General features: G+C 24.6%; 2 protein-coding genes across 5 annotated transcripts in view; one reads left to right on the forward strand and one right to left on the reverse strand.

The window, feature by feature from the left end:
* Nucleotides 1–392, forward strand: part of LOC112596271 — an 84,885-nt gene extending 84,493 nt beyond the window's left edge. For all 4 annotated transcript variants that reach the window (XM_025341804.1, XM_025341803.1, XM_025341802.1 and 1 more), the window contains one exon: nucleotides 77–392. In XM_025341804.1, coding sequence (XP_025197589.1) covers nucleotides 77–196 — 120 coding nt within the window. In that variant the 3' untranslated portion in view covers nucleotides 197–392. The remainder of the gene's footprint in view (nucleotides 1–76) is intronic.
* Nucleotides 393–2,539: 2,147 nt separating this feature from the next.
* Nucleotides 2,540–17,266, reverse strand: part of LOC112596337 (G-protein coupled receptor GRL101-like) — a 64,515-nt gene continuing 49,788 nt past the window's right edge. Inside the window, exons 11-27 of the mRNA XM_025341964.1 lie at nucleotides 16,895–17,017; nucleotides 14,942–15,070; nucleotides 14,124–14,246; nucleotides 13,934–14,048; nucleotides 13,776–13,850; nucleotides 13,563–13,706; nucleotides 12,967–13,038; nucleotides 12,832–12,903; nucleotides 12,702–12,773; nucleotides 12,543–12,614; nucleotides 10,978–11,375; nucleotides 8,292–8,439; nucleotides 8,075–8,166; nucleotides 7,739–7,965; nucleotides 5,937–6,129; nucleotides 3,044–3,092; nucleotides 2,540–2,987 (exon numbers count right to left, since the gene is read on the reverse strand). Of these exons, the coding sequence (XP_025197749.1) occupies nucleotides 2,918–2,987; nucleotides 3,044–3,092; nucleotides 5,937–6,129; nucleotides 7,739–7,965; nucleotides 8,075–8,166; nucleotides 8,292–8,439; nucleotides 10,978–11,375; nucleotides 12,543–12,614; nucleotides 12,702–12,773; nucleotides 12,832–12,903; nucleotides 12,967–13,038; nucleotides 13,563–13,706; nucleotides 13,776–13,850; nucleotides 13,934–14,048; nucleotides 14,124–14,246; nucleotides 14,942–15,070; nucleotides 16,895–17,017 (2,174 nt within the window). The 3' untranslated portion in view covers nucleotides 2,540–2,917. The remainder of the gene's footprint in view (nucleotides 2,988–3,043; nucleotides 3,093–5,936; nucleotides 6,130–7,738; nucleotides 7,966–8,074; nucleotides 8,167–8,291; nucleotides 8,440–10,977; nucleotides 11,376–12,542; nucleotides 12,615–12,701; nucleotides 12,774–12,831; nucleotides 12,904–12,966; nucleotides 13,039–13,562; nucleotides 13,707–13,775; nucleotides 13,851–13,933; nucleotides 14,049–14,123; nucleotides 14,247–14,941; nucleotides 15,071–16,894; nucleotides 17,018–17,266) is intronic.

Raw genomic sequence — 17,266 nt, forward strand, 5'->3', positions numbered from 1 at the left:
ACATTTTTATCGTTTGGCCAACAAAACCAACCTGAACTAGATACCGCATATTAAACCAACAATAATTATTTTTTAGGGCCAGGATGGCGAGCAAACAAAAATGTGGTACAAACAGCTGCAATATCACTGTCAGACACTAGGATGCTGGAGGAAAAGACGAAATGCCCTGGCAAACATCATGATTAACAAAAACTGAACTAAGTCACCCGACCGCCAACGTACAAATTGCACTTATTCAGTGTTGTCGTTTTACGATTGTCTACATTAATATTATTATTAGAAGTAGAAGTAGTAATAGTAATATTACCAAAAATACGAATAGAAATCGACAGTCATTACTAATTATATGACGATTTATATTTTAACTTAATATATTATTTTAAATTATTAAATATAACTCGTATTTTTTATTTTATTATTTTAAACGCGATTGTTCTACGCAATCATGGAATTGGTTAACCAAATTATGAAATAAATGATATATATCGAAAAAAAATAATAATAAAAAAATATTTGTATAAACATTAACATAATCTTAAAATTCTAATGTCTCGATTAACATTATATGTTGTGTTAAGACATTAGAGAACTATCAAGTTGTGAAACTATAAACATATCGTATGTATATATTTATATATAGTTATTAATGATTAGGATAATGTTCCTTTTTGATTGTTTTTTCGACGTTATTTTTTTTTCTATTTTATCTGTTACATCAACTATTTTTGATGGACGCTATTTATTTATTTTTATTAAGTATTCTTTATGTTATTTAAACTACACATACGTATATTATATACAAATAGATACATAAAATACATATTATATATTATAAATACATAGAATTTTTAAATTGCTCTATTCCATAATATTCCATTGTAATTTTAAGTTTTTAACGATACTCTAATAATTAAAACATCCAAATATGTATTTCTACTAACTAAAAAGATTATTATAAAACTAAAATAACTTTAACCCTGGTTTAGACCTTAATCTAAGCACTTACTTTTTAATACTTGACTATATCGAGATTTTCGTTTTTGCAGAGCCATCGAAGTAAGTATCTATATTGTATTATTTTTTTAACTTTAAATCATTTGTACGATTAAGTCAAATATAAGTATGCACTTTGCACTTCAATATAAACATGCTAAGAAAAAATTAATAGAATAAGAATATTTTTTAATTATTTCTATAAATTTGAAAAGTTATAGTTAGGTGTTGAGTTATGTTTAGTAATATTCTAACGAAGATAATCAAGACTAACCAACACATAATTGTAATTTAATTCTTATATATTAAAATAACAGATTATATATTTTGGATCAAATCAGATATTTCACCCGTTTATTGATGATTTTATATCTCAGGATATTTGTTTATTCATTTTACAAAAAAATCTAGACAACATTTTTCAATATATTTTGTTTATGAAATTTAAATATTATTATGATTTCTTCACGTACCTCATACAATTAATTTTATGTCTATGCTCTTAAAGTTTAATCAATATTTATCAAAACATATATCCAACAAGTAATTCTCTATTTTTAAATTTAAAAAATATATTTATATTTGTTTAATTAATTTTACAAAATTTGTCCTGTAAGGACGTTTGACTTATTATGTGTTAATTTACTACGTCTTTATAATTTTGTATTTTATAATATTTTTCTATTTTTACAATCTTGTTTCTGTTATTTTTATGTGGTGATACTTTGGTAATTATGCGAGTATAATTTCAAAATTCAAATAAATGTAACTAGTAATCGCTTATAATAATGTAAATATAAATAAATAAAATAATAGTTGATTCAATTCTAGTTAATTTTACATACAAATTTAATACATTCCCTAATAATTTATAGTAATTTAAAAAAATATTTTGTTACAATAAAACTATAAATAAAATTTATTACCTATATTACTAATACTAATATTGTATTTAATCATAATTGTAATCTATGATGAGAAATATGTGTATGGACAATAATATGGTATTATATAAATTAACAACAAAATATTTAAAATCTTAATAGGTCATTATTTAAATATAAGAAAATGATACATAGAAATTAAATTAAAAAATACACAAAATAAATAAAATTTCATGAGACGTTAAACCTATGGATTTAATGCTTTTTAAACTTCTACTATTATGCTCTGTGCAAGTCAATACCCACTCGACTGACAAAAAACTGGTCGTCAAACATCCCCTCCTATAAATGTTATTGACTCTACGAGCGCTGGTGTCGAACATCGCGACCGTAAGAGGTGTATGCGTAGTAAGCATTAAGTTGTACAACGCATCGTTTTTACGATAGTGGACCATAGATATATAAAATACTTGATAACCATCTTAGAAAAAATTTTGAATTCGAAAAAATGATCAAAATTCTATTATCTAAGAGATGAATGTTTACATTTATAAACAAATAATTATATATCTATATCATAAGCATTACACTTATAAAGAATTATAAAAACAATTAATTTTTTTAATTTAAGTTTATTATCTAATATTTTTTAAACACTCATCTCTTTGATAAGAAAATGTTGACCATTTCGTTGATTTCATAATTTTTACATAGTAGGAATAGGCTCTCTAATATTTTCATATATCTATGTAGTAGAGTCAATAGATATACATGAAAATGAGTAAGCTTAACTCGAATATACCATATAGAAATTAAATAACAGTTACGCAGTGCACATGTTTACTTTGTGCGTAACATTGTCTCTAGTGTATTATATATGAACATTTGAGCAAAAGGATGTATAATGAGTAAAAATATTTTAAATTTTCAACATAGAATAATTATTATGTATAAATTTCTAACAGAATCTATATAGATAAACATTACACTTGTATTGATTCCTCAAGTTACTTTAAAGATACTACCTAATTTATAATTATTTATATCATTTTTCCAAATGTGATCGATTGGCCATTTGTAGTCATTTCTGTCTCGACGATTTCCGGACCTCTATAAATAAACTTATTGTAATCTTATATAGAACTATAAAATTATTTTTTTTTTACCTATGTGGGATTTTCGTTATTAATGAAAAAGTCACTTTATCGCCATTATCTACAAACAAACAAAATAACAATATATGTATTTTAGATATTTCAAATAGTTTAGCTCTAATTTATTACCATGTAAGACGAAGTATGTACTCATAAAAGTTATTAACGACTACATTCTAAACAATTTATGTAAATATTATATTATATTATAAAGCACAATATATTTGTTACTTGTGCGAGTAAATACTTTAAAGTACATGAAAATAAACTTATAAGGAAAATCACACTTTACAAGCTTAGTCGTGTTTCTAAATATAATTTACAAGCCTAAAATTATATCTGAAACTATGAATTAATTTTCAACAATTGTAATTATTTTCATGTAGTTATACTATTTTATGTATAGTTGCCGTTTACAGTTATACACTCCATCAATATATATATTCAATAATGCACAATAATACTTATAGCAATTTAAAATGTTCACTAAAGAATTAAGTCTCAGTAAAGTTATTTGTATAATTTAAATAATTAACTAGTCAAATATTTTTTCAAAAAAATTTTAAAAATAAATTTTGTTCGATTTTAAAATAAGTAGTGCATCACATAAGTATAATGTATATAAACATAACAGTAACAAACAATTTACTATATTAGAAATTATAATTATAAATTTAAAAGTTTCAACTTACTTTGTGCTAGTTAGAAAATCCAATTAAAATATGTTATGGAACATTTAGTAGTGCTAATAAACTGGGAATGCTTAATACCCCCTATCACTGCCTAAAGTCTAGTTACGTCTATGATTTAATGGTGTGTTTTCGTCTAAATCCAAACCAAAAGTTTAGAAGGCTATTGTTCACGTGACTAATGATAGACTGCCAAACTAGCTTCAAGCTAAACGTTATTCTCTCAGTAGATTATTCGTAATAAATACTACGTTACTGGTGGATATGTAGAATGATTGATATTCTTGAGACCGTTAACCGAGCTTAAGTACAATTTAATAATTATTGACGATTTCCAAGTTTTCATGAAGTAGGATAAACTCAAGTGATACGTCATTATTGTAAATAGATGCATCAAATATTTAACAATTAATTATAATATTATTGTTTTGATGACCACACTTATAACTACAGTTGGTTCGGCTTTAAGAGAGAAGATCGAGTATCTATTTAGAACATCATTATAATAATTATAAATACAAATACTTAAAACTTATAATTTATTTTATTAATACAAGAAAAATATGATTTTTCTTTCTTATTTATCTACACTAAATAATATATTTAATTGGTTTTTTTTTAAACGTATTTATTAATTATATAATTGCTATGTAATATATAAATATGCATAAAGAAATTATTAGATTTACTGATAAGTGATAATCTATATTTTATATTTACGATAATTCAAATTTTTACTAAAAAGAAAATTGCCCGTTTATTTAATATTTGAATCTAAATTTAAAATGAAAATAAAATTTTTTCCCCCAATAAATTTTAATTTAAAATAAATGACAAACTTTTTAATCGCCTGATCGCTTTATTTTCCTAAATACTCTATCACATATCAAAATATTTAGGTTATATTATATATTAAAACGTCACCTTATTAAAGAACATTATATGTTAAACATTGTAAACATAACCGATGCCTTATAAACTGTATTTTTTAAATGTTATAGAATTTTACTAAACCAAAACTTTGTTCGTACTAATCAATATTTCTTATAATGGTATTGTATAATGTATACGTATGAGTAATTACTGCGTAGGAATACTGTTTAGGTTATTTAGACTTATCTTATAGTACGTATAAGTAAAATTGCGTAGAAATTTTTGAATAACTTAAAACAAAGAAAATATTATGGAATGTTTGGATAAACAATTTTTATATTTGTTAATGAATCGATCTTAAGCAGTGACGTTGAAATTAGCTGTAAAAATGGGCCATTGACTTTCGAATATAAAAGATAATTTTAAAAAGTTCTATAGTCATAAACAATATTTTGAAGCTGAAATCGATTAATCTTTGATTCATTTTATTGTTTTGTCAGCTAATTCAACTTTATATTAAATAAAAATAACAACAATGAATTCTACAAGCATAGAATTTATTTCAAACTACATTTTGGATAAGTGTCTAGTTTAAAAGCTAAATTAAATATTTTTAAGTTCATTTTTGTAACTTCAGAACATATTTTTCGTACAGTTTAAAGTATACAATTGAACAAAATACTTGGGAGCATATCAATACCAAATATGTATTCATTGTCATCTAAATATTTTATTTACTAAAACGGCTTAAAACATTATTAACTTAATTTTAAAATATTACCTAAATATAATATTAAATAAACAATTAAAATTGTATTAATTTTACTCAAATTACTAAACGGGTTGTAGATAATTTCGTATCTAATACAAAATATTTGTTGTGACTAGTGACGAAAATACCAATAAAAGTAATAGAAAAAAATTGATTAAAACGAAAGAATTTATAGTGAAAAAATTCTTAAAACTTTTTACGAGTGATAGTTAATAATACGTGTCAGAAAAACCTAATATAAAATCATTAACTCATAAAATATGACAAGTACTGATAAAAAAATAAGAAAATCAAGTTTCAATACTTAATTTTTTTGGACCATTCAAAACATGCATCATTCTACTTTGACTACCAAAATAATACTATGCTCATAATGGAAAATAGGCATAATATACGAGTATATACAGTGTATCTGGAAAACATGACATTCTTAAACTTAATTTCAGTGTATAAAACAGTTACATTTTACAGTCTCCAGATACCCGCTATTTATACATGATAATTTAAATTCAAACTATAACGCAATAAAAAATAAATTGAGTATTGAATATAGGTATACAGTTTACCGTACATTGGACAGTAGGAGGTATCATGGTTGTGGACATTGTGCGATTTGGGTCATTAGTCACAGATCGTCTGAGCGACACCGCTCTTCTGTTTGACACTACACTACGACGGATAATCGGAACCGCAGACAGTGTATAAAGCACAGGGTTTACCGCCGCATTCAGAGGCAACACAAAAACAGCTACCCAAGCGAACACCTAAGAATTCAAAATTTATTATTTCAGCTGATTATGTGGATTAATGTGGATTTTGCGTCTTAAATATTTAGATAAAATAAAAATAAGTATTTAAATTAATGTTTAGATTATAAGCTGTGTAGTAATAGTAATTTATTTATTTATTAATATGCCAGAAGAATCAAGTACAGTGGTATTAGTATACACTAATTAATAACAACAAAAAAACTTACATAAAATTAATTAAAATTTAAAGAAAAACTATTATCAATTACAAATTTCTTAATATGCTTTCTTAAGACTAATGGATTATCTATGTTGAAAAAAAATTTATGAAATCGAGTTTTCAAAGCATTTAAGATTCAATAATAGGATATGGAAAACGTTGGAAATGAAACAATTAACTATTAAATTAAAGAGAGTTATTAAGATGGATTATTAAGTTCCGACCAAGGGAAAGTTCCGTTCAATAATACGAGTATATGTATAAAATAAACATTAAAAAAAAAGATCTTACCACTACGATATTTAAGTTAAAATTTAACTATTAAAAGTTGAGTTGTGATTGACTAATATTTTTTAACATTATTATTTTATAAAATAAATAATGCGTGAACCTTCTTAATTTTCATTCTAAAGATTCAATTAAGTCAATCTGTGAAGGATTTTAAAAAGGTAATAATATTCTAAAGTAGATCTAACCCGGGTACAATATAATATTTTTAGACAAAGTGAATTATTGAATTACTGAGTATTATGTATAATAAACGCCGGAAATTTTAATGTTTTAGCTCTTATGTGATCAAGGTGAAACAAAAACGATAAATTTGACTGCATAACAATTCCAAAATCACTGACCAAAGACTGTTCATGTAGTGGAACACTTAAGACTTTATAAATACAAAATGTAACAGAAACTCTGATAAAAAAAAATTAAAAATTACTGCAAGTTGTTTAATGTATGAAAAAAATTATGAAAATTAATGGATAATAAAATAATTTAAAATTTACTCATACCTAAAAATTTTTTTAAAAAAAATACTACATTTCAAACCAATTTATTCAACAAAAAAACATTAATATTTAAAGAAATTATAAAAAATAAACTACTTGATCTAAATAGACGTTTATGCAATTCATTTTTTTCTAAAAATTAATTTACCAAGTTGGTTATTTTGTAATTTTCTCAAAAAATGTAATCAAATTTAAAATTTTATATTTTTTATTTTCAGTGTCTTCTTAAATTTTTTAACTCTCAGCTAGTGATGTTATAATGGTATATTATATTAAGCTATACCAAAAGCCAAAGACTTTAGTGGTTAGGTCATGTAGAAATATGAAAAGCATATACCATTAGTGTAAGAACAGCGTTTGATAGCAATTGACGGGAAAAAGACCCAAAGAAAGACCAAAGCAAATTGATAAATGAGATAAGGAATAATCTGGGACCATTGTAAGTGACAAATTAGAAAAAAAATTCAGAATTAAGATGATTGGAAAACAGTGACAGAAGTAAACGAAATTCTTACATTATTTTGAAGCTAAAAAAGATGTATAAAGTATCTACAGTCATCGCATATTTTGATACGATTAACAAATTTACTTAGTTAGCCGTGTTGTATATTTTTACTTGTGGAGGCACGGTGAATCCAGCCAAAGACCATAATCCTAACCCTATGATGGGCACCCAACATGCGGCGTCCGTAGCCACCAATAGACTCATCCGCCAAGCCATTGCAGACTCACTGAGCGACCGGTGTCGGATTAGGGTTTCTGTGGCACGATGAGTCATCTTAGCAACGAAAAACATCCAAAGGTAGCTTCCAGATATCAACAACAGCGAACCCAGATTAACAACTTAAACACAATTATTGAATTTGTACATGAAAACAACTACATAAATTAATGTGTACAGCAGTAGTAAAAACAATTAAAAAATAATTAAATAAATAAAAGTGACGTTTACATAGAAATATGAATACAGAATACTCCCAACCGTTGGGCTTGTCTGGAGTAATGTGCAAAGCTAAACACACACCAGACCGTCCGTAAAAATTTCTGAAAAATTAATAAATAAACCATATAGGTATATTTTATCAAACATAAAAATAATAGTATAATAAAAATATTGCATAATTTGTTTTGGTAAAATAAAATTACTACGATTTTCTTAATATGTTTACCTGAAGTAATGAATGTTGAATAGTGGAATAGCAGATATAATTATTGCTAGTAACCAACACACAGCCATTAGTATACGTGTAAAATCCATTTCCAAGCGTCGGACTTTGAACGGAAATATGATTACCAATAACCTTTCCAGAGTGATCACTATATATTTTTAATGAATTATAAATAAATCAAATTATGTATATCTTAATTATAAATAATACCCAAATCTTATTGTATCAATAATCAATTAATAATATTATATAATACAGTTGTTTATAGATTCTGTTGCTTATTTTTCATTTCACGCTGACAACGAAAGGTGTAACCATAAACTTCATTCGAAGTTTAAACACGATAACAATGATACCATTTTTTTTCGTATTTCAATCTATCAGAAAATATTTTATTCAACATCGTTTGTACTTGCCACCGATTAAATAATTATTTATTCATTACATTTAACTTATTATTTTATTTGCTAAATATTATAAGTATGTATTAAATTGTTTTTAATTCTCTGAACAATTAAATATGTATTTATTAAATTTTGAGTAATATTTGTTATAATTTGTAACTATCATGTTTTCGATATTATTTTTATATAATTAAAAATACATGGGCATTATAAGTATACTCTGTACAGATAATTTAAATTTTTTAAGTGCAGTTAATGCTAATTTTAATATTTTTCAGAAAATTAAATTAATTAGGAACGTTTTTAATTAAAAATTATCAAATACATACTCTTTAAATATCGAGCTTAAAGCATTTTAATGTGAAATGGTTCAAATTATATCGTCATTGAAAAGTATATATATTTTAATGCAAATCCGATACTTTACTTGTGTTATAATTTATACAATTTATCATAAACAGTTCAATACATGTTTTTTTATACTAAAATTTGAACAAAATGTAATCAATGTATAATTTAAAAAATTACGTTATTGATAAAATTTATTTTATATGATTACCAAGAATATAATTATGAAATGTTATTTCTTGTATATATATATTGAATGGACAGTAGACATAAACAACAGGAACAGTTAAGTATAGTTATATAGATAATTACAGATAGATAGTAACGTAAATTGTTTTGTCGAAAAATAAAGAGCATCGTCTAAAAAAAATATAAACTGAGTTTTTTTGACCATATTTAATTTTCAAGAAGTTGTTATGGTTGTTGCAAATGCGGTAACCAATGTAATATTTATCCTTAGCAATTATTATTACATATCCCTACCCTAATATTTTAAAAGCTTTACATGAATATTAGTTTCATATTTAATATTACATTTACAAAATATTTTTATGTACAGTTCGAGAGCAGGTTTGCAAAACACCATAACTAAGCATATATTTTTAAGTCTACTGGGATACAAATTGTAATACAAATAATATGGATTAAAGTATTTTTTAATTCTAAAAGTCTTTTAAATGGTAAAGTGCAGAAAAACAAAAACTGAACAATGTATTTTTATATTTCTTATTGTGTGCAATATACAACAATAAAAAATTGTTCATTGTTTGCTATCTTTAAATAATTATCCAGCTACAAAATATGAAATTAAGAACTATAAATGAGATTATTTTTAAAAATAAAGATTATATTTAATTTTCTCGTATGGTCATCATAACTTCCAACACACAAATTAATTCATTTTTATTTTTAAGTGTTATTGTAGATCGTTTTTATTATTCATATGATTTACATTTAAATTATTTAAATTGTAACCATTTCAAAAATAAACTACTAAATCCCTTACCTATTAAATTTATTTTTAAACGATGACTTGGCTTACTCAAGTAATTTTAATATTTTATTGATGTCAAACCATAGACACAACAACACAAGATATGTGTATGTTCAAAACAAACGATTGACTATATAACAACGCTGAAATTTGGACTGATTTAATTTTAATTTTATTATATTTATACGTATAAACTATAAATAAACACCTATAAGGTTCAAGTACAGTATAAGAATTAAAGTTGTAGGTAAAAATACATATAAGTAAAAATTTAAGTTTGAGACTTAAGAAATACTAAATAATTTACAAAAAACTTATACTTAACCTTATACAGTAAAATGGTGCATGTAATTATTAAAATATTATATGCTACTTTTATAATCTGATTTCATCCAAAATAGCATTGATACACCAAGCTTTCTTAATTTAATTGACCAAGATGGATTGAATATATGTAATACGTATGTATTTCCTGATATATTTTTAATTTGTGACTTATATTACTATTTTAATTTTTATGATATATCTTAAAAATCGGTCAAGTAATTTTAGATTCTATAAACTACAAGCACTTAACTACTATTTTTGAATAACAAATAATAAACTAATTATTTTTCCATTTTATTTTTAACGAAATTCCATAGCAACGTTCAGTTAGTTCACTTTTTTAAATTTCTTTTCTGCAACCCTACATATAAATAAACTCATAAAGTCATAACGATATTCGTGTATGACTACGTAAGCCACTACATAACAACCTATAGGACTCGAAAAATAAGCTAAAACACCCCGTGAGTTTCAATGAATCTATTGATATAACATTTACTGAAATCGATCCATTTAGCTCATACCAGTTAAGATAAGCGCGTTCAAATAAGCAAACTTTTCAAATTTATAATATTAGTATTGATAATTAATATGTGTGAAATTATGCGCTTACCGGTCAACGTGAACACAGAAAGCTCGCTGGAAAATGTGCTTATAAAACCAGCCACGTTGCACATGGAACTTTGTCGCCAGTCCGAGTCATGGATGAAGTACACGCCACGATAGTACCAGTCAACAACAGCTATCACCAGCAGATATGAACCCATCAGGAAGTCTCCTAACGCCAAGTTTACAATGAGGAACGAGTGTACCTGGTTGGTGTGCTTATATTTGGCCCGGAACACAATCACTAACAAATTAGCAGTGATCGCAACTACAGCTAATATCCAAATGCATACTCGCAATACGATGTTGGACATCAGGTCTTCGCACGAGCTAAATTCATCAGGCAGCGGTTCGCATTGTTTTACGTACCGGGCCAAGCAACAGAAACGAAACTCGTCGGTAAACCTACACACGCATCATAAACTATATATATATATATGTGTGTGTATTACAAGTTCTAAAACGACGTAACTGAATAAGTTAATATATATATACTCGTAAATTATTCATTAGGGCAGTTTTTAAGTTTGATATTATTCCTATAAACTAATATAATTATATTCGAAGCAAAATATTGTAAATGAAAATCATTTAAAAAAATCATTTTACACTTAACAATGAATTCTTAAAAGTTGTGTCTTTATAAATTAAATGTATATTTAATATTTTCTAGAATGTTTAGAGATATGGCCTTATTACTTTATATATTTTGTAATTTTATCGATACTAAATTTAATATAATTATGTAAATTCATTATAAACATTATTAAACACTATATTTTAACACACATTATGATAAAATATTTATTTAATTAAAATTTTAGAAATATATTCAACTATTTGTTAAGCACTTAGTATTTATATTTTACAACAAGGCCGATCTTAGAAATATTATAGGTACTTAATAATGGCTTTTTTTCAATATATGTGTCGATATATCTTTATATCTTTGCAAATACTCTTCAATTTTTGTCTTGGTATACAAGTTTGATAATTTATTTTATAATTATTAAAATATAAACAAAAAATAGACACTATAAAATAAAGAAAAAAAAATAAAGAAAAAAAAAATTTAGAGATATTAATACTTTAAAATTTTAACTATTCAAGTTATGATACTTAAACACTGATAGTGCGATGTACATGAAACTCATATTAAATTACTCGTATAATATAAAATCCTCAAAGTAATAATAATGAGGATATATATATTTTTATTCTGAATTTTAATTTATATATAAGCTTATCATTTTGCACATTTGTTAAGTAACTAAGACTTGACGCGAATAATGTTTTCCCAAAAACTATTACACTTTTACGTTATCACATTATTTTAATCAATAATTGCGTAATTCCGATAATAATGTAACAGCGTTGTACGCTTCCAATTTCGTTATACTTTTATGATTCTTCTATTTTATTAAATAGAATTTTGTATTTAAGTTAATAAGCTGTTCGTTTATGGTCTTATAAATAATTTTTATTTTATTACTATTATTATTACTAGTATTGTCATCAGTTTATTCCTATTATTAAACAACATTATACAGCAACGTGGCTTTAATGACTCACAGTGTTTCGAGTAATGGCATAGTGAAAAAAACATTCTTGTCTATGACTCTCAATTGATTATTCTTAAGGTTTCTGTACAAAAAATATATTAGCTTTTTTTTAAGAATTAAGTTTTACGCTGAAAATATAAAGTTTAGTAGCACATAATATTATACTTACAGAAATACAACTTGAGGCATCCCACGAAACGTGCCATCTCGTATATGAGTAAGTGAGTTATCTGATAGGTCTCTAAAATAACGAATTACTGGTAAATATACTGAAAAAAACAATGAATTTTGATACTAACAAACTTTTTAACGATCTAAGACCAACAAAGGCTTCCGATTCTATATCTGTAATGTTCTGATTGCTCAAGTCACTATATTAAATCAAACACTACATTAACTTTAAAATGGACTTCTGATAGATAGTAGATACTTACAGCGTAATTAAAGAAGACAACCCTTGAAATGCCATTGAGCTCAACTTGTAAATATTGTTTCCTTGTAAGTGTCTAAAAACAAATGGTACCCAGATATTTTATATTAAAACCAGTAAAACCTTTAGCTGTTTACGAAACATCTCTCAAATATTAACGATAGTCACATTCTCGATAACGCTTTTATTTTCCTTGGGTATCTCTGTATTATAAAGTTCGGTCATTACTATTTACAGGTTATTTAACTTTTAGTGTTTTAAAAATAACTTTAAGGTAAATATAATACTTAATATGTGTAATACAATTATTACACAATTCTCTAACCACATAAACCATAATTAATAAATAGAACTTGAACAGTTTTATTTTGTTTAAAATAAACTTTAAGTACTTAATTTTAATTATTTTAATGATAGTTAGAACATTAAACTTAATATAAAGTTATGAGTAATATTATTCATTTTAAGTTTGGTAATTATTATAACTGTATAAAACGGGTTAAGCAAATATTAGTTTTCGTCTATTTTCTGGGTTAGCAAGGCTGGAAAATCCAACAATATTTTATCAAAATTCTCTAATAAATAATTAATTAATCTTACAATCCCGTTAGTTGACCGAGTCCCATAAATGAACAATTTCGCAAAATTGTTATTTGGTTATTTTGTAAGTTTAATGTTTTCAAACGCCAAAGCGTAGAAAACAAAAATGGCTGCAAATGTTTTATTGAGTTATTCATCAGGTCTCTGTAAAATTAAAATATATGATTGCGTTATATTAGAATATTTCTATACATAAAATTGACAATCACTTACAAATAAACCAAGCGATCCAAATGTTGAAAAGTATTTTCATGAAGGCCTTCGGAAAAATTATTACCACCCAAATGGCTACAAAAATATTGAATGAGATTATATTTTTTTATTTTCCTTTAACCTTTTACTTTTTAATATTTTATCGAATAAATACTTACAAGAAGGTGATTTCTTTTTCGACGTCGTACGGAAACTGGTCAAGACCGTGACCAGTACAATTTATATGGACATCTTGGCACTGGCAGCTAGATGCTAAATTCGAACACATGAAATCTGAAATTCATTGTTATGAGGAATACAATGTGTTTTCTATCCAATACATATTGCAAATCTACATCAAGATCTTACAACAATTATTGTCTTCATCGTCCCAAGTCAAATCACAATCTAATTGCCCATCGCACACCATAGATTGATGTATACAAGGCCCTCGATAACATTTAAATTCATTTTCAGCGCATTTAAAATCGACTAAAACCGTACAAACCAAAATCAATCTTTTTTTTACATGATAATGAAATCTATACACTATTCTATCTAAAAAAACTTAAAATTCAAATAATCAAAATGTATTAAGTAAAATTTGAATATCTATCTCTACTGACTTTAAGTTATTGAGATTCTTCTGCAAAAATGAATTAATCTTTTCTGTCGTTAGAAATACTTGGGTAATCAAATTCACTTAATTATAAAATAAACATTTGAATAAAATACTCATAATAATATTCCAAACGAGTGGTTTATAGGTATGTGTTATATATTTAATAAAGACTCATGGTATTTTTTCAGTATTTTCCATTAAGGAATAAAATAAATAAATAAATAAATAACAGTTATACAAAAAAAAAAAACTTAATTAGACCAAAATTAACTAATACATACATTTTTGATGGCAAAAAACTACTTAAAGCTAATTATTTAAGAAAATATTTGTACAGTATGTATTGTTAATGGCTTAGTTGTTAAGACCGAATTTATTTCAGATCAATAAAAAAACTCTGAACAATAACAAAAAAAAATTTATACTTCAACTTAAATGAATATTTGTCTCACAACAATTTACTTATTTAAAAACTCTAAATTTTAGACCAAAACATAATTACTGTGGTTACGTCATTTTTAAACATACATGATACAAGAAATATAAATGTTTAAATTTAACATACCACAATTTCTTAGGTGTGATTTGTCTACACAACCTATTAGTTCTTCTCGATATTTTTTACATTTATACTCTAACGGAATACATTGACCGCTATCACATTGAAACTCGTCAATTTTGCATGATCTATAATCTATAATAAAAAAGGATTTTTTTTATTTTTTTTTTTAATCATAAATTCTATGTATAGTAGTATGTATTTGTATGTTCACAACACTTTTCAGCAGGAAGATTAAAAAATTTTAAAGGAGAATATTCACCTCAAGCTCATTTTTTTCCTGCGTAACACATAACAATAATTTTCAAAAATTATAATGTATGTTCACAACATTTTTCCAAAAAAAGTTTAATACCATGTTACACAAAATCAAAATAATTCTAAATTACATCTTCACACAAATTTTTTTTTTTTTAAAGAAAAAATATTTTTTTCGAGTTATAAAAGGATACGGTTTGATGAAAAAAGAAATATATTAATATCTATTGATTTATTTATCGTTTTAAAATTATTAATTCAAAAAACATTTAACACGAGTTTTTTTTTCCTAGTGAAAGGGGCGTATTCTACAATACAATCATGAATTAATAAATAACAAGCAATTATATCTGTAAGAGGTTTTGACGCTTACATTTCTAATTGCACATCACTAATGAAGCTGTAGCTGAATCATTCTGTTTTGAAGTATTGATAACTAAAAGTTTTTAAACTTTTTTAGATAGCTTATCCATATGATAATTTAAATTTAGATTTTTACTAAAAATAATTTTATTTTATTATATGATATATAAACAAATAACTAATTAATAATTATAATATAATGTGAATTTTTTATTTTTTTTTTTTTCAAAAAAAAAGTATATAATCTATTTTGTATGTATTAAAATAAGCATAAGAGGTATTTTTAAATATTACTTGTTGACATAGGAAAAGAAACCATCAAATGATGGCAATTTGAATTTTATTTAATTAAAATAAAACGACTACTATTTATATGGAGAAGAGCACATATTTGTTTATTCGCCCAGGGCGCCAATGACTCTACTGCCAGCACTGGGTATAGTAACTGCTTATATTGTCTAATAATTCATGATCGTATTTTAAAAATATATACATTTTACTAGAAATTTAATAAAACTTGCGTAAAATCTTTTTTTTAACTAATTTTAAAATATTAAATATTAAATAAATCAATAGATATTAATATTTTTTTTTTTATTTATTTAATCAAACCGTAGATATACTTTTATGACTCAAAAAAAAATATATTTTTTTTTTTAAATAAAAAAAGTTTTGTATGGAGATGTAATTTCAGAATTATTATGATTTTGTATTACACGGGATTAAACTTTTTTAGAAAAATGTTGCCAACATACATTAAGGTTTTTGAAAATTACTGCTTTTGTGTTATGCGAGAAAAAAGTGGACTTGAGGGGAAAATTTCTATTTAAACTGCTGAAAAGTAAGTGCTATGAATATACAAATAAATACTACTATGTATGTTATATATAAAATAAACACATAAAGTATCCAAAAGTGTCTATAAGAAATAACAATAATGGAATCTGTCTAAACAATTTTTGAATTTTCAATAAAACTTTTTAAATTGTATAATATGTGTATAATTTAATTATAAAATATTAATTTTAATCGACTGAAAAACATCATACTACAAAAAACAATAAATAATAATGAGTAAATATAACAAAAATATATACAATTTTAATTGAAAAAGTGAACAACTTAATGATACATAAATTAAATTATATTAACGTTTCAATCTTTTTTTCCAAACAATTTAATGAAAATTAAACTTTAATAAATATATAACATTATCACATAATTAAGTAAGAATTATTCATTAGCGATTATCAATTACACCATATTGATACACAATATTGGGTTTACTAACTTTTTCAATATTTTTTGAGTAAATTTTTGTTTAAAATCAATACTCACCGCAATTTTTCTCGTCAGAACCGTCCATACAGTCAACTCTATAATCACACCATTTTTCCATTGGCACACACTGTTTACCGATCTCGCATCTCAACCAATTTTCGCTTGGACATGGCACAGCAGCTAAAATAAACAATGATTAATACACTATGATAATTACAAAAACTATGTGTATATTTAATCTGATGATTAATGCATTATTATAAAAGACACTCTGTTAAAATGTAATTATAACAAAGCTAGGTATTAACTAGTTACTTTTAAAGTAACTTTCTAACTAAACGAGTTGAATTTAATTCAACCTAATTCGGTTAAACAAATAAAATAATCTTATCTAGTTAAATAAAAATAAAAATTAACTTGTTGTTTTTT

The sequence above is a fragment of the Melanaphis sacchari genome, unplaced genomic scaffold (genome assembly GCF_002803265.2).
Source record: "Melanaphis sacchari strain LSU unplaced genomic scaffold, SCAv2.0 Contig31_pilon_pilon, whole genome shotgun sequence".
NCBI lineage: Eukaryota > Metazoa > Arthropoda > Insecta > Hemiptera > Aphididae > Melanaphis > Melanaphis sacchari.